General features: G+C 37.2%; 1 protein-coding gene across 1 annotated transcript in view; it reads left to right on the top strand.

Moving 5' to 3' along the window:
• The window catches only part of LCORL (ligand dependent nuclear receptor corepressor like), a gene marked incomplete at its 5' end in the record, with an annotated part of 124,635 nt that overhangs the window by 57,615 nt on the left and 39,728 nt on the right, over positions 1–27,292 (top strand). Inside the window, 3 exons of the mRNA XM_049789968.1 lie at positions 178–243; positions 13,553–13,632; positions 14,968–15,097. Coding sequence (XP_049645925.1) covers positions 178–243; positions 13,553–13,632; positions 14,968–15,097 — 276 coding nt within the window. The remainder of the gene's footprint in view (positions 1–177; positions 244–13,552; positions 13,633–14,967; positions 15,098–27,292) is intronic.

Raw genomic sequence — 27,292 nt, 5'->3', positions numbered from 1 at the left:
TTGTGTGGTTCTTTGCCTTGGTATGTTATATATTGTCTAGTTCAACTTAGTACAACTAAAGGTGAAATGTCATAGTATGTCAAATTGTAAAGTTTTGATTCATAGTATTATAGATTTTGATTATTTTGAAGTTAATTTTTCCAGTAATTAATAAGCTTTCTTTCTTTAAAAATGCAGGTTTTGAGAGTATTTTAGAAGGGCTTTATGGACCACGGCTACGAAGAGACCTCAGTTTATTTGAAGGTAATTTTTAATTTTTACTTAAAATCGTTCACTTCAGTTTATAAATAAACATGGTTGTTCTATAGTGACTTCATGTTCAATATAGATTTGTGACTTTTACTTAGAAAATACACTGAAATGAAAATTTCTCAAACAGTATTCTTGTTGTTACATAATAATATTGTAATGGGGGGATTGGGTTTGGGCCATATCCAGCTGTGCTAAGGTCTTAGTCCTGGCCCAGTGCTCAGGGTGGTACTGGAAGGATAGTGTATAATACTAGGAATTGAAACCAGGGTCAGCTGCTTACAAGGCAAGTGCCTTATCCTTTGTCTTGTCTCTCAAACCCCTTTTAATAATTTTAAAATAGCCATGTACACCAAAGATTGAGTGCACCCACCCAGCCTGGGTTTGTAGGACTGATATTTTAAGGGCTCCAACTTTGTTTTAGCCGGGGACAATCAGACTCTTTCAGTTGTACTCAAGGGCCATCAGGGGTCTCCTCCACATTCTTGGGTTGCTAGGTATTGTATAAAATCCAGCTCAGAGCCTTCCATGTACTAGGCATGTGCTCTATGACTCAAGCTGTCTCTCAGGCCCCTATCACAACTTTAAAAAACATTCACTCCACTAATTAAACGGAAAATATTGAAATTACATTTTTACTATTCATTACATATTCAGTCTTAGTCTTAGAGGACTTAGAAAGTTTTTATTAAAAAATTTTCTACTACTTCTTGTTAACAAATAGCTTGTAACTCAGGTTATCACTCTGAGAACCCAACCATTGTTTTCGGAGTTTTCTATATGTTATTCTAGAAGCCCTAGAATAAATGAATGATCTAGAAGATGCTCATCATGGTATGATTTAGGTAGACATCTAAAATTTATAGGACAGTTTGCTTACAAAATAGGTGGTACTGATTTTCTGCTTTGTTTTTGGATTGACAGACCTAATTCTTGTTTCTGATTTATTTTTGTACTAGCTCTGTTACCTTTTATTCTGGCCCCCTCATTTTACTAAGACCCATGTGTCTCTAAAAATAACTATGTTCTGTATATATGGTCTGTATAAATATTTTGAGGGAATGGTAGGATTGTGAGAGTAATTAAAAGTTTTCTTTTCTACTAATTTTGATGTGGATAATTGAATTATGGAGCATAGAGTCAAAAGTATCTCTGAAAGCCTGTTTATTGAATGTTAGCTGTGCAAAACTTCACTTTAAAGGATAAGGAACCAAGATGTATTTATTATTGCCAACATATCTCAACTTAAATTGTTTTTCATCATAGTTTAAGTCTGAACTTGTTAAATTACCTAATACATTTATTGGTTATCTTGACTTACATTGTGATTCATTTTAGTCTTTCTTTTTTTGTGGGGGGAAGCAGTTTCCCATCCTATAGTTTTTCAACTCAGATCCTCACACATGCAGATCAAGTGGTACTTTGTTACTGAGCAACTTTCATGTCATCAACTATTTTTTTTTGAGCTTACAAATGAATGAAGGAGAAATCTAAAGAAATTAAAATTTTATCTGTCTTCATTTTTCTTGAGTTTTCCTTTCTTAAATTGTTATCTTCATTTAAAAATTACTACTACTAGGACCGGAGAGATAGCACAGCGGTAAGGCGTTTGCCTTAGATGCAGAAGGACGGTGGTTCAAATCCTGGCATCCCATATAGTCCCCCGAGCCTGCCAGGAGCGATTTCTGAGCAGAGATCCAGGAGTAACCCCCGAGTGCTGCTGGGTGTGACCCTGTGACCTGAAAACAAACAAACAAAATTACTATTACTACTATCATTTTATGTCACTTTTTGTTCTTTTAAGAAGATATATGAAATTCTGGATTTTCTTGTGGGTAGAAATGTTTGGGCCATACCTGGTGATGCTCATTCAGGTTTTACTCTTGGCTCTGCACTCAGGAGGCTGTGCACTCAAGCTATGCTTGAGAACCATAGGGAATTGCCATAAGAGTCAAACCTGAGTTGACTTCATGCAAAGCAGGCACCCTACCTACTGTACTGTCACTCCGGCCAAGGATATCAGTTCAACTACAAATATCAAGTGACTCTATTACAGTTTAATGGATTTATTGGTTTTGCTGTACTTTGTGTGCAGTTTAATGAATTTAGTACTTTCTTGTACTTTTTAATGAATTTAGTACTTTCTTGTACTTGTGTCCTCTTTTCTTCCTTTGTGAAGATGAGCTATAAAATGTACCATGTTTTGAAACTCAGTTCAAACATGGTCACATGTTTACCCTTTTTATTTCAAATGTTCTAGTTTTTTCTCAATCTTTTCTTCGATAACTTTTTTCTTTTTTCCTTGCTTGTCTTTTTTGAGGATTCCCCCCCCCAAATTGCTCTACTTAAAATTATAACCTTAAATATTATGGTTGTTATAGTGAAAAATTCCTATCTGAAAAATTAAGGCAGCTATACATTTAAAAAAATGTTAAAACATTGTAATAACAGTATAGAATCCTTTGTAATTTGGATATTTCTCAAAGTAATAAGACTAGAGCATCTATATATGCATCAGAGGTCCCACTTTTTGAACATCCTCCCTCTCCCAAAAAATATATGCATACCTATACATTCATTGCAGAACTTAGTTCAATAGCCAGGATAAGGAAACAAACCAAATATCTAATAACAAATAAAGAAGCTCTGGCATATATAGTACATAGACAAAATGGAATATTATGTAGCTATAAAATGAAATCTTGCAGTTCTGCAACTTGGATGGAAATGGGCATGCCGTGTTACATGTGTTACATGAAATCAGTTTGAGGGAGAAGTACATATACTTATTTTACTGCTCTGATATATAGAACAACAAAATGGGGGAATAAAATAATGTCAGAACCTCAGCCTTAAAATACACTGAGATTACCAAGTGGGATTGGGTCAATGAAGAAGAGTATTAAAAATAACATAAGCACATTAGTAGGAAGTCTTAGTATACATGAAACTGCTAACACTATTGGGAATTTCTTACCTAAACTTGTACCTAAACTTACCTAAACTTTTTACCTAAACTGTTGTACTTTTTCAAGTACTTGAAAAAGTACAATATAGGAAAACCAGTAGGGACACATCAGAACTCAATGACTATTGCAGTCCTGGGCCATTCCAGATAAATCTATTAGAATAAACTTTAGACAACCTATAAATAAATATATATATGTGTATATATATGTGTATGTATATATATATATATATATATATATATATATATATATATAAGCTATCCATTATAGATTTATCCGTCTTGTTTTTACCATTATTGAAAATGGTTTGCGTGAGATAGTACAGGAGATAGAGAGCTTGCCTTGCACATAGCTAACTCAAATTGATCTCTGGTACCTCATGTGTTCCCGAGTCACCCAGGAGTGAACTGAGTGCTGAACCTTGAGCAGTACCTGAACAGAGCTGAGTGTGACCCCCCCCCAATATCATCCCCCTCAAATAATAAAAATAGTTTATTAATTAGGTCCTGGGACTACAGATGTAGATATTTCTTTCTCATTTGTATGTAGGGTCTGGAAAGATAGTCCAGGAATTAAGGCAAGTGCCTTTTATGTTGCCAACCTAAATTTAATTCCTACATTTAAGTACCACATAGTTCCTCAAGCTTAACAACAACCCCATAGTACCTCCAGAGCCGCTCAGGTATGACCGGATATACCGAGCAACACTATATTCTCAGGCCCTCACTTTGAATTACAGGCCATGTGGACAGAGAAAGGCCTGCAGAGACAGCCAGGCCTCCAGGAGTGCCACTGGGGAACCTTCCTATTACTCTCCCCTCCCCCCCAAAAAAACATTATGCTTGTAGGAATCACAAATTAGTCTATGTTTTCAGGTAAACTGTATATAGTGACTGACTGGCTAAAACTCAGCAGGAGTCAAATAAATAGATTAGCAGAGTACTCACATATATAATGCATGCATTATTTTTATTATAAAATTAAACATAATATGTTGGCTACATTTATGCAGATTGATTTCATCTTGAAAACCTATTCTTTTTTGTGGAAGTGCATTCTGTTATACTGCTACCTTAAAAATCAATTTTGAAACAGTATTTTAAACTTCAAGTGTTTTTGTATATCTTTTTTAAGAGGTTTATATTTTAGGATTTAAATTTAATCCAGAGCCATCTCCAGGTTGAATAGTTTTGAGAAAAAAAGCTCTTAAAATGCTAATTTTTAATTTGATGAAATAAAAACAAGTTTCAGCCGTCTGTTTTTGATCTATTCTCATGACATTTTGTCCTTTGGAGGAAAACATAACTACATGTCATTTAGAAACAAATCCTCTAAAATGCTTTGAGTATCTTAAAGTTTGAACTTTTCAACTACTGCCAGATAAGTTTCCTTTGTTTTCTGTTCCTCTTAACCTCCATCAAACCCACTTTTTCTTCTGTCATGAGACATATATACAGATTTCTTTTTTCTACTATAGCAAATCCTTTTTTATATTACCAGTGAACCAGTTTTCAAGTATCATCTGTGTGTGATTTGGGTTATTTTCAAAACTCTGAGAAGAGTACAGCAGACTTATTTAAACTTTCTGGTAGGTTCTTTCTTAGTGGCTTTTCTTAGGTCTGTCTAAAGTCTCAAGGGAGATTACATATAAAATCTAAAAGCTCCATGGTTTTCATATTAAAAACAAAGATTAGGCTAGTTCAGAGGTAGTAAGTGGTCTCAAGGTCACCCTAAGATCTAGCTACCTATGGAGAATCAAAGATGAAAACTTGTGATGTGAAAATTACATGGTGCTCAAATGTTATTGTTCAAATAATATTTTGATGGCCAGAGAGATAGTACAGCAGATACAGTATTTAACTTGCCAGGGTTGATCTCCCACGCCCTATATAGTCCCCCAAATCCTGCCAGGAATGATCTTTGAGTGCAGAGCCCAGGGAAGTCGAGCACTGCTAGGTGTGGTCCAACAGCAAACAAACCAAAAAGCATTTTGAATGGGGGTCGAAGATGTGGTTCAAGTCCTAGAATCTATGTTGGGTACCACCAATAGAACCAGGGTCACCACTGAGGGTACCACTTGGGTACCCAGGCTCTGACCACTGCTGAGTATGGTACCCACAAAATATTGTAAAGGAAATTTTTGTTGTAAACAACCCATTCTCATTGTTGACATTATGTATGACTGATTAGGTACTGGACTTGATACTGATTTGGTACTATATAGTTTGTTTAGTCGTGGTGACAAAATCTGGGCTACAAATTTAAAATATTTATTATTGGCTAATATGGAAAATTATCTGCTCTGACTTATACCAATTATGAAGCGTAATCTCTTTTGGTTTAATATTCCTATTTAACCCCACCATGCTGTGATGGAGACACCAAAACTTTTACAATAAATTTTGATTTGTGAACTATTTTGAATCCTTATTTTAAGTGTATTTGCAGGATGAGAGAAAAATGAATAGGTTTGGATTTCTTTCTTCAAGTACTACATGGCCTGACATATTAAAAAGTCAGTATTTTAAATATGAATTCATAGTTACTTATGTTAAAATCAGAGAATATAATAAAATATAAAGATAAGTTTTGCATTAGCCTCTATACATTATACTTTATATATATTAGCCTATATACATTCTACTCATCAAATACGTTATACTTATCAAATGTTTCAGCCATGGTGATTATATAATACTAAGGTTGGAGAAACAGGCTAAAAACCAAACAGTAAAATATTAATCAAATTATGCAATCTTTCTATGATAGACTGTACTTAGCTCAAATAGATCTTAATATATTTGTATATTATAAATGGCCATGTAATATTCTGATCATGATTTTTTTTGGGGGGGCCACACCTGGTGATGCTCAGGGGTTACTCCTAGTTTGCGGGATTATAGGGGACGCCAGGGGATTGAACTGGGTCCGACCTAGGCTAGTGCAGGCAAGGCAGCCTTACTGCTTGCACCACCTCTCTGGCCCCTGCTCATAAATTTTTAACAGTATTTTTAGAGTAGATTTAAATTTACAGAAGGTATGTGTAAAATAAGTTTTCTCATATATTCTCCTCTCCCCACTTTTAGATTCCCCTATAATTTTATTTTTCAATATTGTCCATTTGTTGCCGTAGATGAATCAGTACATGACAATTAAAGCCCAAAGTTACAATAAGGTCACTCTTACTTAGTTATGGGTGTTTGACTATCTGCACAATGTCATAATTTTGTCACTACCCTAAAATCTCTAATCTCCAACCCTCACCTAGCTTCTATCCCTAGTCCATGTCATAATTAAGGAACATTTTTACTGCCTCTCTAGTTGTTCTTCAAAATCATCTGATGGGAATGATGCAGTATATACGTTTTGGAGGCTCAAATTTTTACTGTGTAAATGGCATTTAAGTTCTTCTTTTGTTATTTTTATTTATTTTTATAGTTTGTTGTTGTTGTTGATGATGATGGTGATGATGATTAACGATGTCCTGTATGGTTGTACCAGTTTGTTTATCTATTTTTCTATTTGAAGGATATCCTGGTCACTTTCATGTTTTGGCAGTTATGAATGATATTTGTGTGCTGTAAATATTATGTGCAGGAATTTTCTTGAATAGTTTTTAGCGCACGAGGGTAAATACCTCATGCAGTATTGCCTCATCAGATGAAAAGGCAATATTCAGCGCTGTAAGAAACTGTCAAGTATCTTCATAAGTGTCTGTTATTTTGCATTTCTGTCAACAGTGAATTTATTCATTCCTTTTATTCCACATCCTCATCAACAGTTCATGTTGTTAATGTTTTGAACTTTTAACTATAAAGAATTGTCTGGTTATAATAAGATTAATAGTCGGTCATTTGCTACTTTCTAATGACATGATATTAAGCACTTTTCATATACTTATTTTCTGTCTGCATATGTTCTTAGATGAGCTCTACATATTCGAACAAGTTTTGTCCTTTGTTTGTGGGGGCACACTTACTCCTGGCTCTGCACTCAAGTCCTGGTAAGACCATATGGGCTGCCAAATATCAAACTTACGCCAGCTGTATGCAAAGCAAACACTGTCCAGCTGTGCTATCAGTTGGGCTGCAAGTGTTACGTATTTTGATTGAATAATAGGATAGTGGATAATTGGATAATGATGTAAAAAAGAAATGTGTGAGGAAATGCTTCTCAGCCTACATTTTCTGTAATAAAATATAGAGAAACTGTTGTGAGTTGGTTATCTTGGAAGTACAAAATTATTGATTTAGGGGCCTGAGCAGTAGTTCATGCTTTGCATGATGCTGACTTAAGTTTCATTCTGGCATCTCATATGGTCTTTTGAGTACCGCCAGGAGTGATTTCTGAATGCAGAGCCAGGAGTAAACCCCGAGTATCTCCTAGTGTGGCTCCAAAACAAACAGAATTTCTTTAATAGATTTAGTCCTATTGAGTTTGTATTTTTCTTGTGTGCAATATGGTAAGTGATGTTTTTCAAATATGTCCATTTCATTTAACATCACTAAATTTATGAACAACTATTGTTTATAATATTCTTTCTTTACTCTTTCATTTTTTAAAAAGGCATAGAAGGCTCGAGTGCAAAATGGGATAGTGTGATTAAAATTCTTTGCCTAATTTCACATTTGTAAATATAGAGAAATTTTAATTATGAAAAAATTTAAAAGATATATAGATATATGTACTATTTTGTTTCCTGTATTGAGGATTTTGAGTTATGGTATTGTTTTTGGATCAATTGATTTGCATCTGCTGTGTTTTGAAGTGAAATCCCATTAACTTTTCCCAATATAAAACTTTTTTTTAAAAATGTGGAAATTACTTGATTTCATGGGGCATGAGGCAAGCCCACAGCAGATCTTAATGTTCGGAAGGAGATGCCACCCTTGTGGGCATTAGATAGAGGGCACCGTTCTGGTTGATGTTGTAACCATCTCCAGAACAAATCCACAGCAACAAAAAGAAAAAAATAAATTTTTTAAATAAAAACAAAATAAAATAAAACTTTTTTAATATAAAAAATTGTTTCTTTGAACTTTTCAACATGATATTTTCATAATTAGGAATTAAGTTTTAGTTAAGTTGTACAATTGTTCCTAAAAGTCAACAATATTCTCGACTCTTTTGACTTTTCACTGGAATTTATATTTATAATTGGGCACTCCAGTTTTTTTTTTCTTATGGTAAAAATACTGAAGACAATAAAACATCCTAAAAAAATTAGATGGCAGTCGCATCTATTGTACTTACTAGATAGATGTACTAACTAGATGTTTTTTGTATGTTTTTTGTTTAATTTTTACTACTGCTTTCTGATGCAACATTATCGCTTTCATCTTATAAATGAGAAAAATCCAAGCTCAGAGAAGTTAATCTGCCCCCAGGTCTCCTACTATTAGAAAGCTTTTGGGTTCAGCATCAAGGCTGATAACATTGTCACAGCCTGGCTCTTTTTAAAATCATAATAATATATATCCATAGAAGAAAATTGATCTTTTCAGGTTTCATTATAGCATTCTCTTTGTGTGGGGGTGAGTGGGGGGTTCTCCCAGTCGGTACCCACAGGCTCCACACCTTAGTGATACTGGCTGGCTGGTGGGTCAGTCTGAAGGCCTGAGCTTGGCACACTGCTTGGGGCCCTTTAATGTTGGTGTCTACCACAATACCCTGACAGTGCTCAGGGAGCCCTAGGATCACATCCAGTAATACTTGGGAGGTCATGTGACTCCCAGAATCTAACGTTACTATTTCCTCTGCCTGATATACTCGCCCTTCAGTATTTCCCCCAACCTCCAACATAGCCTTCCAGATATGGTACTTGATTTGACCTTATGGATCTTATACATATCTTCATATATTACAGATTCAAAATTAATTTAGCAAAATGTGGTGACATTTTTATAATTGTGGATTATTTATTTAGCTCGATAAGCATTTATTTTCGGTAATATTTTCTTTTTTTTTTTTTTTTTTTTTGGTTTTTGGGTCACACCCTGTGACGCTCAGGGGTTACTCCTGGCTATGCGCTCAGAAGTTGCTCCTGGCTTCTTGGGGGACCATATGGGATGCCGGGGGATCGAACCGCGGTCCGTCCTAGGCTAGCACAGGCAAGGCAGGCACCTTACCTCCAGCGCCACCACCCGGCCCCAATTTTCGGTAATATTTTCTTAAAGAGAGTAGATTTAATAAAAAAAAATGTAATGATAAGCTAAGAATGCCTTATTTTTATCCAATAGTTAGAATTGTCTCACATTTTTTTGTTCCATGAAATATGGGCTGATCTCATTCAGCTGTAGTATAGAGAAAAATGAGTCAAGATTGTAGACCGTATCAATCTATATTGAATGACCTTGACTACTAGAATTCAGACCTAAGCATGCCAGGTATTTTGGTAAAGGGGGTGAGGGAAATAAATAGGCTGCTGGAAAGTCACATGGGAACATAAGTGGAGAGAGTCTAGAGCACATATGGGAGATCACAGTGGGCACCCAAACCATAACTGTCAGTCAGCACATAATAGGGGGGACAGGGGTAAAGGGACATTGAACTAGAGATGACCAAGAAGTGGAATTGGGGGATTTGTGAATATGTAACTGATGTTTGGGGTATCATAATTTTGAATGCTTTTATAATTAAACTATATAATTTGAAAAAAAATTAATAAGAAAATAAGTGGGTTTTTTGGGCTAACAGGCTCCTCATAAAAGCTTGATAAAACCTTACAGCCATTTTTCAAACACTGTTGTCCAAGCCTAAAAGCTATTATTTCAAGAAACCCATTATCAGATTTTTTTGCATAGCACATATTTATGAGGCTGTCATATAAAGACATTAAATTTCCCTGAACCACTCAGAATTTTGTGTACTTTCCCAATTGTGTGAGGATCGCATTGCATGACAGCACCTGAGCCTGTTGATAGGGCCAAGGAACCAGTTGACTGTAGCGGCTGTGGATGTGCTTTTATAAAATTTCTTGGTGACTCGAAGTCACAGACGAGTAATGGCTTTATTGGGCAAGTTCTTCTCCGTGATGATAGATCAGAAAGAAAGTAACCTGCTATATACCTCCCCAAACCCCAGCTTCGAGTGGTAAAAATGTCTTCCAAACTTTGTCTGTCTATGCTAGAACTCCCAGAAGAATTCTTCATGATTAAACAAACATTCCAGAGTCGGGGTGAGTGATTCTGTTCTAAGGTTGAGGAGAGAGTTAGAAAAACAAACCTAGGCTCTGGAGAGATAGCACAGTGGTAGATTAGGGCATTTAGCCTTGCACATGGCAGACCAGAACAGACCTAGTTTGATTCCCAGCATCTCATATGGTCCCTGAGTCTGCCAGTAGTGATTTCTGAACGCAGAGCCAAGAGTAATTCCTGAGCACTACCAAGTGTGGCCCTATAACCACAAGTCCCCACCCTCTCCCCCCAAAAAAGAAAGACAAATCTACACAGCTCCAATTCCTTCTGTTGTTGGGGAAGAATAAAGGAGTTCTCAGGCAGAGCCTGAGACTAGGACTATTCCCAGAAGCACCCAGTCAATCAGGCTGGATGGTTCAGTGCTTGAGCCTGGTAATGCAATTTCTCTCAGGCTCAGTGACTATCAGAGCCACCCTGGGGTGATGAAAGGCCAGTAGGGACACACTTGGTTGCTTAGGACCCTCCAGGGCTATACACAGTATTACTGGAGTGGAAGGCTGTCAGGTGCTGGGAGTGAACTCAGGTCTTTGTGCCCTTTGACCCCTGAGCCATCGCCATGGTCCCAGTTCTGAGTTTTTGAGGGTACTGATCATTGAAACTTTCTTTTTCTGATTTGTCAAATTGTTTCTTTTTTTTTTTTCTGATTTTTATTTAATGATGCAAAGAAGAAGGACAAGGTAAAGTTACAGTGGAAGAACAATCACCCAAAACAGAGTTCTCAGAAGAAATCCCCCTGCTGACACCTTTTGAACTTACAGTCAAAGAACATTAAGAAAAATAAGACAGAACCCATGTCCAATTACTTTGTCCCTGAAGACCCCAGATTGTAGTACATTATAACATTTCTTAGCAGTACACCAAGCAATCTAAAGCCATGAAATTTATGTAACTCCTTAAACTTGAAGGCATAGTAGTTTACAATAATATGCACTTGCATATTAGTTTAAGTTAACCTCAAAAGTTTAAGTGGGTTTTTTTTAAGGTTTACAGTCCAAGGAGCACAGTAAAAATGGTGTTAGAGTGGCAATTATCATTTGCATAGGCCCACTAAAGTATGGGGAACATGGAAAGGAAAAGCGGCTTAAATACAAGGAGACCCTACCCCTGAAGTTTCCTGGCATAAGACCAACTTTAGGCTCCAGGCAAACTAGTTTGTTCAAGATTTGTCAAATTGTTTACAAAAGGTGATATATTTTCTTTAACGGGTATTTATATTTCTTCTGCAAACTAACTTTATGATACATACATATATGATGGTGTGGGATTTCAGAAAGTTGTTGGTCATTCTATATTGTTGATAACTAACCTTTCTGTGATATCTTGTAGTTTATTAAGTAATGTCACTTTTACAAAATTGGATTCACAGGTTAGGTGGGGAAGGAAATCCTAAAGATGAGGAAATAAAAATAACAGTACTGATTTGACATTACATTACAACTCAGAAATTCTATCCCAGTGCTTTAGAGACTTCAGATTATCTTTCTATTCCCTAGCATCACCTGATGGCCTGATTCAATACCATTTCCAAATGTGGGTGAACTTATTAGGATTATTTCTGAATCGCTGACAAGAACAAAGACAAGGATCGCTATGCTTTCTACTCTGATGAATTGCACTTGTACGTTTCGATAATGCTAAAGTATTTCAGGGGACTGACCCTGCCAGAGATGTATCCATTATTTGGAAAAAGTTTAGCATATTTTCTTTGTAGCCTAGTAAAAACATGGGGCGGGGGGGGGGGGGGGGAGTGGCGGAATGCTGTGTTACTCCCATGGGATTCTCATTCTGTAGACAGCATAGAATCCTCACATGGTAATGGTTTATCTGTTTGAGTTTTTCTTTGTGAATTTATTCGGGAAAAAGAATAGGAGGAATTTACACTTCAAGAACTAAATTTTGGGCCAGAGAGATACAAGTATCTAGGCCAACCTCTTTTTGATCCTCAATTTCCATAGGCTCCCCTGAGCCCCCACCAGCCCCCCAGTGATCCTTGAGCACTGCTGGGTGTGACCCAACTCCCCACACACAAAAAAAGAAGTTAAGTTTTAAAGTCACTGACTGGACCTGTACCAGTAGCATAGAGGTTAGGGCGTTTGCTTGTATGTGACTGGCTCAGCTTTGATTTCCGGCACCCTATATGGTCCCTCCAGCCCACCAGGAAGGAGTAAGCCCTGACCACAGACAGGTATGACCCCAAAATAAAGCTAACAAAATAAGAGACTAATAGGATGATAATGTGTGGTATCTTCAGAAGCTTTTAATATATTACAACAATTAAATTATAAGGAATATTGTTGTGGAAGGAAAATTTTTCTTTCATTAAATAATGTCATTTTACTTAAAGTCAATGACAATAGAATCAAGATTCCCAGTCTACAACAAGTTATATACCAAAGGGACCTGTTATGCTAGCAGTCCAAGGGATCAGTGGGGGGAGGTGTGGGGTGCATGCCTGGAACAGGGGCCGGGGCGGAGAATGGACAATATTGCTGGTGGGAATGGACCTAATTCACTGTCACTGTACCTTAAATATAACTTTGAACGACTTGTAATTCGCATTGGTCACAATAAAAATTTTAAAAATAACGTCATTTTATTTGTTAACCAGCTTTTTACTAACTCTTACAACAGAAACTAATGTGATGGGAAGTTGATCTGACTTTTTAAGCTATGGGTTTCTACTTTATTTTTTCTTAGATAGCATTCTGTTTCTTAGAACTGTCTTTTCCGCTTTATGTTGTTTCTCTGCTTCATGTTATCTTTCATGATGTGCAAAATTTCTCTTTCCCACATGTCCATTTTTTCTTTCATAATGAAAATAAAATCACATAATAGACAGTAATAAATAATCAAGCCTCTTTCAGAAGGTCAAATGACACTGAAAACCCTGTTATTTAAAATTAATATACAACCATCTCATTTTTCTTTCTACTTTGGTCCCATAACAGCACAGAATTACTCTCCTTACAGCCATTTCTGTTTCTTTCTAGATGTCATCAATTTGAAAGTTAGGCATTTGCCCCTTTCTGTCAATAGGTTTTTTTATTTTTTAATATGAGCCATTGCTGTGGAGAGTGTTAATTTTATTTGTTTTTGTAAAGTTAGTATATTTAATGAATATTTTTCCCTCTTTTAAAGACTGTGAACCAGAAGAGCTGACTGACTGGTCTATGGATGAAAAATGTTCATTTTGTAACCTACAGAGAGAAGCAGTCAGTGTAAGTGTTAGTGCTATGAAATTATTTCTAAATTAATTGTAACAAATTTTAAACATAATCTGTTCTCAAAATTGGTGACTTACAAGTGGAAATATAAATACATGATTTTGTTGTGAGGATTTTTTTTTTTGAAGACTTATATTCGAAGTCTAACATTTAGCTTATCTTGCAGATGAAACTTTCAAGACACTCATCTTTTGTGCTTATTTCACATTACTTTCTTTGAGCTTCCTAACTCCAGAAGTCCATCCAGTTCAGATCTGTTTTGGGCTTGGGTTGGCCAGGTGGCCTCTCTTGGTCTGAGATCACCCAACGGTCTGATTTCTTAGGAAGCAGTATTTGGAAAAGAGTGTGATACTGCTTTTGTTTGTTTGGGTTTTTTTTTTTTTTTTTTAGCCTTTTGCCTCTTCTGGCAGTCTTTTGGATACCAATATATAGTTATCTTATATGAATGTCTAAATATTAGTCTAATGTGAATTGTGTTTACACTTTGCAAACAGCATCCTATGTGGCCCTAATTCATGCTTTTTATCCTCTGACAAGGACTTGAGAAGAATTGACAACTCAAGAACCTTTCTGATCAGATTTCTATACCTGATTTATTGTCAAAATCCTTTGAAAATACTGCATTACTGGCATGCTATTTTAGTGAATTTATTCAGTGATATCAATCTTACTTGCTTCCCCTCCCCACTTTTTAGACTATAGTTTTGCTAAGGAGTAAGGCTAGTTTGGCTCTACCAGAGCTTAATTTCTAAGAAGTTTCTGACACCTATCCATGCTTTTATGTTTAAAAGAACCATGCATTCAAGACCATGGCCTACCTATAAAATCGAATGTTTTACGGTTTACTTGTAGCACATTTAGTGCTTTATTTGGGGTAAATGCAGTAACACTTAGTTTTATACTTGTCTTACATGAAATAGATACCAACTAGTTACTAAATATCTTTGTCTATAAAAGAAAAACTATGTATAAAATTTAAAATAATTTCTTATGACTGAATTATCCATTTATTTTTACAATTATGATATTGTACATTCCTGGTACAGTTGATTAGATTTGTATGTAACTTGTACAGGTTTTCAACCAATGCTTGTAACTTTTATTTGATTAAGGCTCTTTAATCTTTAACTGCTTTGCTTGAGTTAACTGTATTCTGTATTAATAGACAAAAGCATCCTGAAATGACATGCATCCTAATAAAGACTTGAATCTTTTTTTATAAGAGAAAGTGAGTGTATGAACATCTTAAGAATTAGTTTTTTTCAATTTGTAATAAAACCCGATTTTAAAATATACGCTGTAACTTTTCCATGTGTCTTGTCATTTTAGGATTGTATACCGTCCCTTGATTCTTCACAGTCAACACCAACGGATGAACTCTCAGCTCAGGGCCAGTCCAACACTGATAAGATTGAATGCCAAGCAGAAAATTACCTAAATGCACTCTTTCGAAAGAAAGGTAATTTTAGCAACTTTATCATTGAAAGTTTGCAATAAACATCTAAAATTATTTTCTCACACACAAACTTTTCCCATATATCCCTTCTACTTGATTCTTTTTCTTTTTTTCTTTGTTTTTAGTTTGTAGTTTTAGGGACAGTAGGACTGTCATTCACTGTATAGGCGTGGTGTTCTGTTTCAGGGGCACGGAATCTTCTTTCTGGCAAGGTCTTTTTGGGAATTTATAACTTCATCTGTGTGCCACACAGTGTGGGGAAAACAGTCTTTGGTAGCTGACAAGAATCGATTGTGCTTACCTCCATCACCTGGCTGGACATTTCCTACTCTTGTTATTAGGATTCCTTTTCCACCATTTCTGGCCTGAAACCATTCTCTGCACTTATCATGGATTTTTTTTTTTTTTTACCTACTGTGTACAAACAGGAAATATTTTTTTAGGGTTCTGGTCTTGCATATTTTGTTGCTGTTCTCAAAGACCTCAAAAATTCTTTCATCTTCAGTAAATGTAGGTATTTTAGAAATACAACAGTTAGATTATCAGCCAGGTTGAATTGAAGTCTTGTGTGCTGGCTTGCAGTTTCAGCATTTTTGTTGGCACTTGAAATATGCTGACCTGACATTAAACTGTTAGATGATTTTGTTTTGTTTTTGCATGCTATCCAAACAGTTTAAACAAAACAGATTTGTTTTCCCTTTTTTCCTTGATGCACATGTATCAGGCAGAATTGCTCATTCTATCTAGTTTACTAGGGGAGGAATAGGAATAGGAACCTTCCAGTTTTTGCTCTTGGTCCTCTCAGCAGCAATAAGAGTATTTTCATTTTTTACCCAAAGAACTTTCGAATAAATGGGTAGGAAGTAAAGAGGATTTGAAAGGGAGACTATCCTGCCTCCTAGTTTTAGAGACTACAGAGTCTATTACTGTCCTTTTATCATTTAAGCTATAATGTTCTTAGGGATTAATTGGTGGCATCAAATATGTTTTTGTTCAAAAATATTAATTAACAATAAATAATAATTAAACAATAATGTTGAAAATAGTTCCCACCTTCAAAAATGAAAGCTTTTTGTTTAGTCTGAGGCTTATGTTTTTTGGGGGGCTGAAATATGAAATATTTGAAATATATGAAAAATATAAGAATAACCATTACCAGTTGGGGCTGTGAGATAACTACAAGCAATAAAGGCGGTTGCCTGGCATATGGCTGACCCTGGCTCAATCCCCAACACCATATATGTTCCATGGAGCAACACCAAGAATAATCCCTGGTACAGAGCCATGGGTAGACCCTGAGATGTGGCTCCCTTCTTCCTCCCCAAAACAAAAAATTAAAAACAAGAATCGGGATTATTATAAAAGATCTAAACTTGGGGTTGGAGGTGTGGTGCAAGCGGTAGGGCATTTATCTTGCACATGCTGACCTAGGACCGTGGTTCAATCTCCTGGCATCCCAGATGGTCCCCCAAGCCAGGAGCGATTTCTGAGCTCATAGCCAAGACTAACCCCTGAGTATCACCGGGTGTGACCCAAAAGCCACACACACAAAAAAGATCTAAACTTAAGAACTACATAATTTTTTATTTTGATAGTTGAACGTCTGCTTATTTAACCAAAGTACTGAACATTGAAAACTTAGCATTGGGCCCGGAGAGATAGCACAGCGGCGTTTGCCTTGCAAGCAGCCGATCCAGGACCAAAGGTGGTTGGTTCGAATCCCCGTGTCCCATATGGTCCCCCGTGCCTGCCAGGAGCTATTTCTGAGCAGACAGCCAGGAGTAACCCCTGAGCACCGCCGGGTGTGGCCCAAAAACCAAAAAAAAAAAAAAAAAAAAAGAAAACTTAGCATTGCCCTTCAGAAATATTTTTTCTTCAAAATATTCAGTCTAAAACAATATTGAATATAATTAACACTCTTTAATATTTTAATATCAGTTTTTTCTGCCAGTAGTTTTACACTTAAGAATTTTATGATAAAATCTATATCACTAAGAGAAGAGGAGAAATGTACATATAAACAGATACATTCAGTAGGTTTCACTCATCTTGGAACTTATTACTCAGTTTCTTTTTCCTTTGAGTAGTTAATTATGGTAGTAGCTAGCACTATCAGTAGTAAATTATAATTTTAATTTTGGATAATATGGAGTTAACCTGTGCTCCATTGCACTATTAAGAGTAATCAGTAAAAACTTGGTACTATTTCAGCTGATTCAAGCATCTGGGTCTCCAAGAGATCTCCTACCAATGGTTGGGTGAGTGTTCATGGATTTAGTGACCTCTTCATTTGGGGATTTCATGGTTTCCTTTGCTCTCTTTAAAGAAGCTCATGGTTCTTTAAGTGAAATATTCTTAGCTACAGTAGTTTACTTGACCTCAGGTCGTATTTTTGTTAATGCCTTCATTGTAGTTCATTCTTGCTTTCTAAATTTAATTAAACATAAGGACTTCTGTCTTTTATATTTAGGATTTTTTTACTTTTAAAATAAAAAGTATTGTAGATGTTTCTCACATGATCTAGAATGCAAATAGATATTAGCAGTGTCTTGACTGATCTGAACTTCTTTATTGAGTTCTATCTACTATTAATGTGATTTAGAAATAAAAAGAGAGATGTCTGTTTTTTTTTTTTTTTTTTTTTTTTTTTTTTTTTTTTTTGGTTTTTGGGCCACACCCATTTGACGCTCAGGGGTTACTCCTGGCTATGCGCTCAGAAGTCGCTCCTGGCTTGGGGGACCATATGGGACGCCGGGGGATCGAACCGCGGTCCGTCCTAGGCTAGCGCAGGCAAGGCAGGCACCTTACCTTTAGCGCCACCGCCCGGCCCCCAGATGTCTGTTTTTTATGATAACAAGTTTATTTCTTGTTCAGAATATATATATATGTATATGTATATATATATATATATATATATATATGTATATGTATACTCTGCTGTATCTCCATCATATTCTTCTCAGCTCAGGACCATATGTTCTCTTCCTTTTCATCACAGTTCACAGTTACTATAGCAGACCTCAGACAGGTCACTCCCACAACCAATCTTGTAATGATCCTTCCAGTTACTATTCATATGTATCAGTGCCACATTGTTTACAAACTGTAAAGTGAGGCAAGTTAGAGAGATGTGTTTTTAAGACAGTTCATTCCATGTTTAGTTTTAATAAAATGTTGTTAAAGCGTCTTGTGAAGCTTGTATTTTGATTACTGAGAAATGAATTCAGCATATTAGTAACAATAGCGTTACTGGTATTTTAGTGTCTTACTTGGTTTGAGAAATACACATCTTATTGGAAGGTAAGAAAATATTTTTGTTCTCCTTCTTTTATTTTGAGGGGCCACATCCAGAGATTACTCCTGGTTCTGCACCAGAACTACTCCTGGCATGCTCAGAGGACCAAATGGGATGCTGGGGATAGAACCCAGGTCGGCTGCATTAAAGGCAAATACCTTACCCACTATGCTATGGCTCTAGCGCTTCAATTCCTTTTTTAACCGTGGTTTGAGAGATATCAACATAAGCTGTTATTATTGAGGACTTGATACTGAGAAGCAATGATGATGAATGTCTTCATCAGTAGTAATTCTGCATCACACCCTTACCTTTATGGGGTCCTCTCCGAGCAGTCCATAAAAGTACCTTGGCCCCTGTGCTATCTTTTGCACGCCCCCTTATAAATTCCTTTTGTGTTTCTGTTCCTATTTACTCTCAAACATCATTTTTTTGTAATATATACCAATTTATTTCTTCAATAAGAAGACAGTGTTCCCTTTGGAAATTTTTTGAAACTTGTAAGAACATTTTTTTATATTGCTCAAATGCTTAAAGAACATTCTCCATTTATGGTATAGGTCCAATGGTATAGGTAAAATGGATCAACACTACAAAATTTGTACCACATTTCTGCCAAGGATTTGGCTATGTTTCTCAAACCTACATGTGGATAAAGAAAAAGATATTTCACCTGCTAACAACATCAGCACCTTGTCTTTACTGCTATGGAATATACAAACACAAAATAGTATGGGCATAATGCGAGGAAAACTCAGAGACTAGGAATAGAGACTTCATCAACTGGAAATTCCTCATTACTTAAAAATTTATAGTGAAGTAGTAGCTGATTTGTTTAATTAGCAGAACAGCTATCATTCCAGGGGTGATATTACAGCTATAAAGTACTTGCTCTGCATGAAATTGACCATACTCCGTTCCTTGCTACCACATATTGTTTCTAATGAGCACAGAGCTAGGAATAAACCCTAAATCTCATTGGGTATGACCTCTAGGCAAAGAAAAAAATGTTTTACTCTCATAAAAATAAAAAGAGAACTTTGGAAAGATTTTTTTTAATTAGGAAGATGATAAAATTAGCGCAAATTATAACATTCAGTGCTGGTGATAAGCAATCTTATCGGGTCCATGCAAAGTTTTTTCATGTGACAAAGGGGGAATAGATCAATTTAAAAACCTTACTGTGGGGCCCGGAGAGATAGCACAGCGGCGTTTGCCTTGCAAGCAGCCGATACAGGACCAAAGGTGGTTGGTTAGAATCCCGGTGTCCCATATGGTCCCCCGTGCCTGCCAGGAGCTATTTCTGAGCAGACAGCCAGGAGTAACCCCTGAGCACTGCCGGGTGTGACCCAAAAACCAAAAAAAAAAAACCTTACTGTGAAGTCCAGCGCAGAAAGGACTATTTTGTCGAACCAATGTTAAGTTTCCATTTAAGAGATCCAAGGGAATTCCTTTTTTAATTACTCCAATGTTTACTGTGCCCATGCCAAAAAAAAAGAAAAGAAAAAGAAACACAATCCTTTTTTAAGAAGTCGCTGATCTGGTTGTTTTCTCTTTCTTTTTCTCTTTTCTTGTTTTTGCTTTCATTTTTCAAACATCATTTTTAATGGAGAGAAGGTAAAGAACAGAGAAGTTAAATATGTACAGTGAATACATCCTTTGAGTTCTCAAGAAGATAGAAACTGGTAAAGACGTTCTGTTTAAGGAACACCTAGATTCCTTACGTGCAAGTAGGAAAACCTCCCTAGTCTGTACTGGTTAATATCCTGGGTTTAAAACTATTTTAATTAGTTAAGCATAGTAGAGAAGATATAAACATAGGAGAGACATAGTAGACATAAACATAGTAGAGAAGATATTAAAGAAATATTTTACAGGGGCCAGAGTGGTGGTGCAAGCAGTTGGGCATTTGCCTTGCATGCGCTAACCTAGAACGGACCGCGTCCCATATGGTCCCCCAAGCCAGGAGCGATTTATGAGAACATAGCCAGGAGTAACCCCTGAGCATCACCAGATGTGGCCCAGAAACCAAAAAAAAAAAAATATTTTACAGAGATTTCTAACTCAATTTTACATAGGTTTTCATTGTGTGTGTGTGTGTGTGTGTGTGTGTGTGTGTGTGTGTGTGTGAAGTATGAATGCTTTTAATTTTTTCTCTTACAGTGTTTTATCTTAGATATTTTGGGTAAAATTTATTCAATTATATACAGTTCAGGTAACTAAACTGTAATTAAAAAGAAGTCAAAGAATAGTCTTCTAGGGTTGAAAACATACAATAATGGTAAGGGATGATTTTAATGCAACATGAACTTTTAGCTAATTTTTTTTCATGTTCCTTAGAAATGTTTCAAGATTTAACCACTATAATGGTTAGCCAAAAAAATTGTCCAGATGCCAGAGTAGAACGAATGCTCTACATCTTGTTTTGTTTTGTTTTGTTTGTTGTGGAATCTTTAGCATCTCTGAAAGTTCTTACCACTACTCAGGTCTTCAGTAAGTATTTCTTGAATCAATGAATAAAGATCACTTAAATTCTAAAAGTATGTTTCAGGGGCTGGAGAGATAATTCAGTGGGAGGATGCTTGCCACTCTTCCAGACTCAGTTCAACCCCTCCCTAACCTATGAGGTACATTGAGCCCTGCCAGTACAGAGCCAGGAGTCAGCCCTGAGCACTGCTGGGCGTGGCTTCAAAACAAACAAAATTGTTTCCGTTTCTGTATACTTCAGTAATATCAGTGCTTTATTTGTTCTCTTTAGAGAAGGAAATTACTCAGCGCATGAATATCATTGTTTTTCCCTATTTTGGGGTCCCTATTTTGTTTATAGCTTGCCTATCAATTTGTTTTGAAATGTAGATAAACAGTCATTTATGCATAGAAAAGAACTTTCTCAAAACTTTCCCAAAATTCTTAGGGATGTAAAATAAAAAATTTGACTTGTAGCTTCATATTCTTTCCCCCAGAAACTTGTTGAGTTACCAGTTTATAATTTAGGAAGGTGTCTCATCTTTTATTTTAAAATTAAGGGCTTTGACTAATTTGGACTTGTAGTATACACATGGTACTTAAAAGAACCAAACTGCTAGATATATAAAAATGAAACCTTCCTTCGTCAAAGATCTGGTGCTTTTCCTGATTGCTCTTTTACCTGCACACATTTCATACACATGGATATAAATAAAAACTGCACGCGCACATTTAAGTGCTTTGGGCAGGATAGATTGAGAAGTAAAGGGACTTGCTCAGAGGTAATGATGACATTATTTTGTTTGTTTGTTTGTTTTGGGGTCACACCTCGTGGTGCTGAAAGCTCACTCATGTTTTAGCCATTTGGAAGACAAGCACCTTACCCACTGTCCTATTGCTCTGGTCCCCCGTGACTTGGGGGCAAAGGAGTCACAACTGATGGTGCTCAGGGATCATTCCTGGTAAGCTCAGGGAACAATGTGAGATGCTGAGCATTGAACCAGGTTCAGCTCATCCTGCTTACTGTACTATCACTACAACCCCAGGTGACCATTTTTATAAAAAGTAGTATGATAACATTTGAATAAAGATGTTTTTTTTTTAAAAAAAAATACCAGGGAAATGTATTTTAAGAAGAAAAGTATCCATTTTGGAAAAAAAAAATCATAGGTTAGTCACAAGCTAGGTCATCACTGCCCCTATTCCTCGTTTTTTTTTTGTTTTTGTTTTTTGTTTGTTTTTTGCAGGTTGTGTTTGCGACCAATCTAGGGCAGGATTGTGGTTTAGCAATAGAGTACTGGCCTCATTTCCAGAGCCAGAGGCTCACCTCCGGACACCTTCTCACACTGGTGTGCATACACATGCTTTGCGCTCAGATTGTGGCCCTGCAAAGCCGGAGGTTTGGAGATTATAAAGAAGTAGTGGCTTAATGACTCGGGCAAGGAACATAGAATGTAAATAATGACAAAGTGATGTGAGAAGATTCGGAATTACCGGTGGCAGCTCGTAAAAGGAAGCATTTTAAAAAATGCTTGAGTAATGGAGTCGCGTGTTAACCAGAGTGAAGGTTGATGGCGAGAGCAGATGGAGGCTTTAGTACCTGCTGTGCTCAATGGTGACTGATGTTAAATCAGAACAAGCCGGTGGAGTGGTGAACGAGCACATGAAGAGCCTGTGGTTTATCCGTAGCCAGGTCCTTATTAATGGAACTGCCTCTAATTGATCCATCTGCTGAAGCCATAGAAAACACAGTGGGATTTTCCTCAATCATAACAATTAAAATGAGGTGAACTGTTATATTTCCTTAGATCAGTAAGTTCCTATTACTAAGACGTTCACTTGTAGTTCTTGTGTAGGTGTGGGTGTGGGTTGTCTGTGTCTGTGTCCCTGTCTGGTGGAGGACACCTGAGAGGTAGGAAGGGTGGTCTCTGTCCCTGTGATCAGTCCTAGAGTCTAGCACATGCGCCTCATGTTATCGACTACTTGAGCCACAGTTCCTGATCCCGTCGCGTCATTTTTTGAATGTGAAGATTCTTCTCATATGAACCAACTCACCTGCAACAACAAACCTTTGATTGGCATATGTGGTTGACCATCTTATTCTTGTTTATGCGTTTTTTGGTTTTGGACCACCTCTAGCTGTGTTTAGGGCTTTCTCTTGCTTCTGTGCTCTAGCATCACTCTTGGCAGGATTCAGGAAACCACAGTCAATGCTCAGGATGAAACCTGGGTTAGCTGAGTCTGTTATTTGTGTAATGATTAGAGACACCAGCACTTCACTGCTGAGGTTTGCTCAGCAATGTGCAAAGTGATGTCAAGATCTTTATAATGTAGCCCTCTACATTTAACGCAGATAGATATATCTATACATATACATATACCTATACATATATACCATAAGGTGGAAGATAAATGAGCTGAATGTTCTTTTAAAAGTTCATGTTCTCTTGGGGCCGGAGCAGTGGCACAAGCGGTAGGGCATTTGCCTTGCATGAGCTAACCTAAGACGGACCACGGTTCAAATCCCCAGCTCCTTATGATCCCCCAAGCCAGGAGCGATTTCTGAGCACCTAGCCAGGAGTAACCCCTGAGCATCACTGGATATGGTCCAAAAGAAGAAAGAAAAAGAAAAAAAATGATACATACACATATAAAACTAGTAACAATTCTTTTTTTAAAGAATCATCTATTTTGGAATCAGAGTGATAGTATAGTGCCTTGCTCACAGCTGGTCCAAATTTTGTCCTTAACATCCTATATGGTTCGCCGAGCCTACCAGGGGTGATTCTTGAGCCCAGAGCCAGTTTTAAACCCTGAGCATCAGAGGCATATCCCCAAAGCAAAATCAAAAAAGAATTTCCTATTCTCTATGGTACTTTGAAACCTCAGTGGGTGGCTAATTCTCACTTACCCTATTAAGCTATATGGGGTTTAGAATTTTAATGGTATTGATTATCTTAAATATATTTGTTTTATAGGGCACTGTCTCATCATTATGAGCTTATATAGACTTATAAACTGTCAGTTACAACTTATTGTTGGAGAGTTGTGTATTACATCCTACACATTATAGTTTATTTTTATTTCTTTTGGGGAGGGCCTCCCCAGCAGTGCTGTAGGCCTTTGGGGCTCATCTCTTGATACTTGCTTAGAATGAGCTTGAATCTGGCTAACATGATGCTGGAGACTTCCAGGGCCACCCACACAGGACTACTTGTAGCTCAGGATGCCAGATGGTAACTTAGTGTTTCACACCCATAGGCTCACATTCCTTCCCTTGTAAGGTCTCTCCCACTCATGTGAGCAGACACTTGTAAGCAAAAAAGTTTGACATCTATAACCAATTCAGCTAACCATTAAAAAAAAAAAATTAAAGAGGGCCAGAGCAGTGGTGCAAGCGGTAAGGCATCTGCCTTGCCCACGCTAGCCTAGGACAGACCACGGTTCGATCCCCCAGCATCCCATATGGTCTCCCAAGCCAGGAGCTATTTCTGAGTGCATAGCCAGTAGTAACCCCTGAGCATCACCGTGTGTGGCCCAAAAACCAAAAATAAATAAATAAAAATAAAAGAATTTTGAGGCCATACCCTGCAGTGCTCAGGGGTTACTTATGGTTCTGTACTCAGGGATTACTACCCTCTGGTTATGCTCGAGGACCATGTGGGATGGTGGGGATCAAACCCAGGATGCCTGGGTACAAGGCATATAAATGCCCTACCCACTGTACTATCACTCCAACCCCTGAAAATCTTTTATGTATGATGAAAGTTCAGATTTTGTAAAGCTGGGCATATTTGGGGACCAGCCATTGTTATAGACTGCTTTTTAACTCTTTGTCTGTTGTTAATAATTTATAGTAATTAAGAATGCTCACGTGTCTATTTTAGGAAACCTTTTTTCCTTAATCATAAGATGTCAAGATGACCTGCTATAGGACTGCCTTTCCCATACACACCACATCAAGCTGCCAGCAGTTCTGATGTGCAGCTGGAACATGGTGTTGGCCACTTCTACCAGTGAGATTATAGGCTCTAATTACCTGGCATTATTTGGACTTGAGAGCCACTTAGGTGAGCTAGGCCTGTGTGACCTGTGCCTGACTTTGCTTATATCTAATTCTTTTAACTGTGAGTTCTATAAAACCATCTGTGAGCTTTTGCTAAATTGCCCCCTCCCCCAGGGAACTTTTATTGATTTTTGTTTTTCTTCAGCACATTTACTCTTTCTTTTTAAAATAAATTTTTTTTATTGAGATCATTGTGAATTACAAGTCTTTCAGAGTTGTTATTCAGACATAGTGACAGTGAATTAGGACCATTCCCACCACCAGTGTTGACCTCCCTCCACCAGAGTTCCCAGCATGCCTCCCATACCTCCTTGTGTTTAAGTTGTTATTGTTTGAGTCTGTTGATTCCGTTGTGGCTGACTTGTGGCTTGAGTATTTAGATCTGACCTTCCTCCCACCCTCACCCCCACTCAATGCACCTGGGGCCACTTTGCCCCTGAATCCCATCCACTTTTATTTTCCTTTTTCAATTTGTAGGATAGACATACAAATATGAGGCAGAACAAAATGAGTCATGTTCTAAGGGTCTATGAAAAAGACGGAAGCCCCTACCCAGAAGTTATAAATAAAATTTAAAGGTGGAGCCAGATGTGGCAATTTGTTGTTGTTGTTGTTTTGCATAGGTGCAGTAAACATTGGGATAATTAGAAAGGAAATTTCCTTGACCTAAGAGATACAGAGTGTCTCTAGCCGTAAAGCATACTCAAACTACAGGCTCCGGGCATAAAACACTTACTCTTTCTAACAGTGATTAGTATTACTGGGACAGTATGTAAGAGAAAAGAACTTTGTTTGGTGAAATAATGGTCAGTGCCCCTTTAGATGAAAGTGATATGAAAGTTATGTTTATTGACATTTGTTAGAATTACAAATCTTCCTTAGTAATAGACCCCATTCATGAATGTCTAGGAAATAGAGAGCTAACACTATGGATAATAAAGACAAGTCTGATTCTTCCACTTTGTTTTTTTTTATTTTATTTATTTATTTATTTATTTATTTATTTATTTATTTTTGGTTTTTGGGCCACACCCGGCGGTGCTCAGGGGTTACTCCTGGCTGTCTGCTCAGAAATAGCTCCTGGCAGGCACGGGGGACCATATGGGACACCGGGATTCTAACCAACCACCTTTGGTCCTGTATCGGCTGCTTGCAAGGCAAACGCCGCTGTGCTATCTCTCCGGGCCCTGTTTTTTATTTATTTAAACAATCCTTAATTTTGAAAATATCTTATACTGGAGATAGCCCTTCATTGTTGTTGAATGTTCTTTTTTTATTAGAGCAATGTTCTTTCTATTAGACTAGCTATGCTTGTGCAGTCATGCTATATATAGTGCTTTCCAAAATTGTATGTACTTGTAGTAATGTTAAATATAGTGGTACACTAAAGTGCAGAGATTTTGTTGTTGTTGAAATGTAGTTTTTACTAAAAAACTTCTCTGGTTAAGGGAACTAAGATTCCTTCGAAAAGCAGTTACTTCCATACTGGGCTGAGAAAAGGCAAAATTACCTTGTGCTTTTGTGATGCCATAGCGCTTATATAAAATAGGAACTTGTTGGTTGGAAACAGGTGCCCAAAACTTCCTATGGTCAAAGCTGAAACAGTTCAGGTAACAAGATAAATAACTGACTCACTGAGTAAAATGGGTATCTATGCTTTCATGCCAAAAGGAAGAAAGGGGGGTGGGTGAAACTTGTCAAAAGGCCAGCTTTATTTACTCAATTTTGGGTTTCCCAAGCATTAGGAGACTTAGCGACCACATAGGGTGATTTTCCAATCAGCGGGACCAGGGGTTCAGTGCAAAGACCCTACCTAGGTGGAATGTTGCTTGAGTCAGTGGTGCCCCATCGAAGCTTAGGAAAATCATATAGTACTAGGGGTTGGACCTGGGGTGGGCTTTATGTATGGTAGGCACCTTCACCCCATGCTTATAGACCTCTAGAAGAACTCCATTTTTAAAGATGTGGAAAGAGCCTGGAAAGAAAGTACAAGGCACTTGCCTTTGTTTCCTGCTGAATCTGGTTCAGATCACTAGCACTTCCAGGGATCGATCACTCCTGAGCAGAGGCCAGAAAGAGGAGAACTGCTAGGTGGGGCCCATAAACAAGCCAAAAAGTATAGGAACAAGGAAAGTGAAAAACACTGTAATCTGCTGGTTAATACTACAGTCAGCAGATGAAGTTGGTTGAGTAATTAGTAGTTTTGTATATTCAAAAATAAAACCATGATAAATATAAAAAAGAAAGCAATAGTACTTTGCAGGAAAGCTGCAACAGTCCTAAGTTACTGGTGATTTCATTAATTATGAAACATCACATACTAGGGGTGCATACAGAATGCACTGAAAAGGAAGCCTCACTTGTGTAGTTT

Source organism: Suncus etruscus, chromosome 16 (genome assembly GCF_024139225.1).
Source record: "Suncus etruscus isolate mSunEtr1 chromosome 16, mSunEtr1.pri.cur, whole genome shotgun sequence".
Taxonomy (NCBI): domain Eukaryota; kingdom Metazoa; phylum Chordata; class Mammalia; order Eulipotyphla; family Soricidae; genus Suncus; species Suncus etruscus.
The sequence above is the reverse complement of the archived record's forward strand: the minus strand, read 5'-3'. Positions and strand labels throughout refer to the sequence as shown.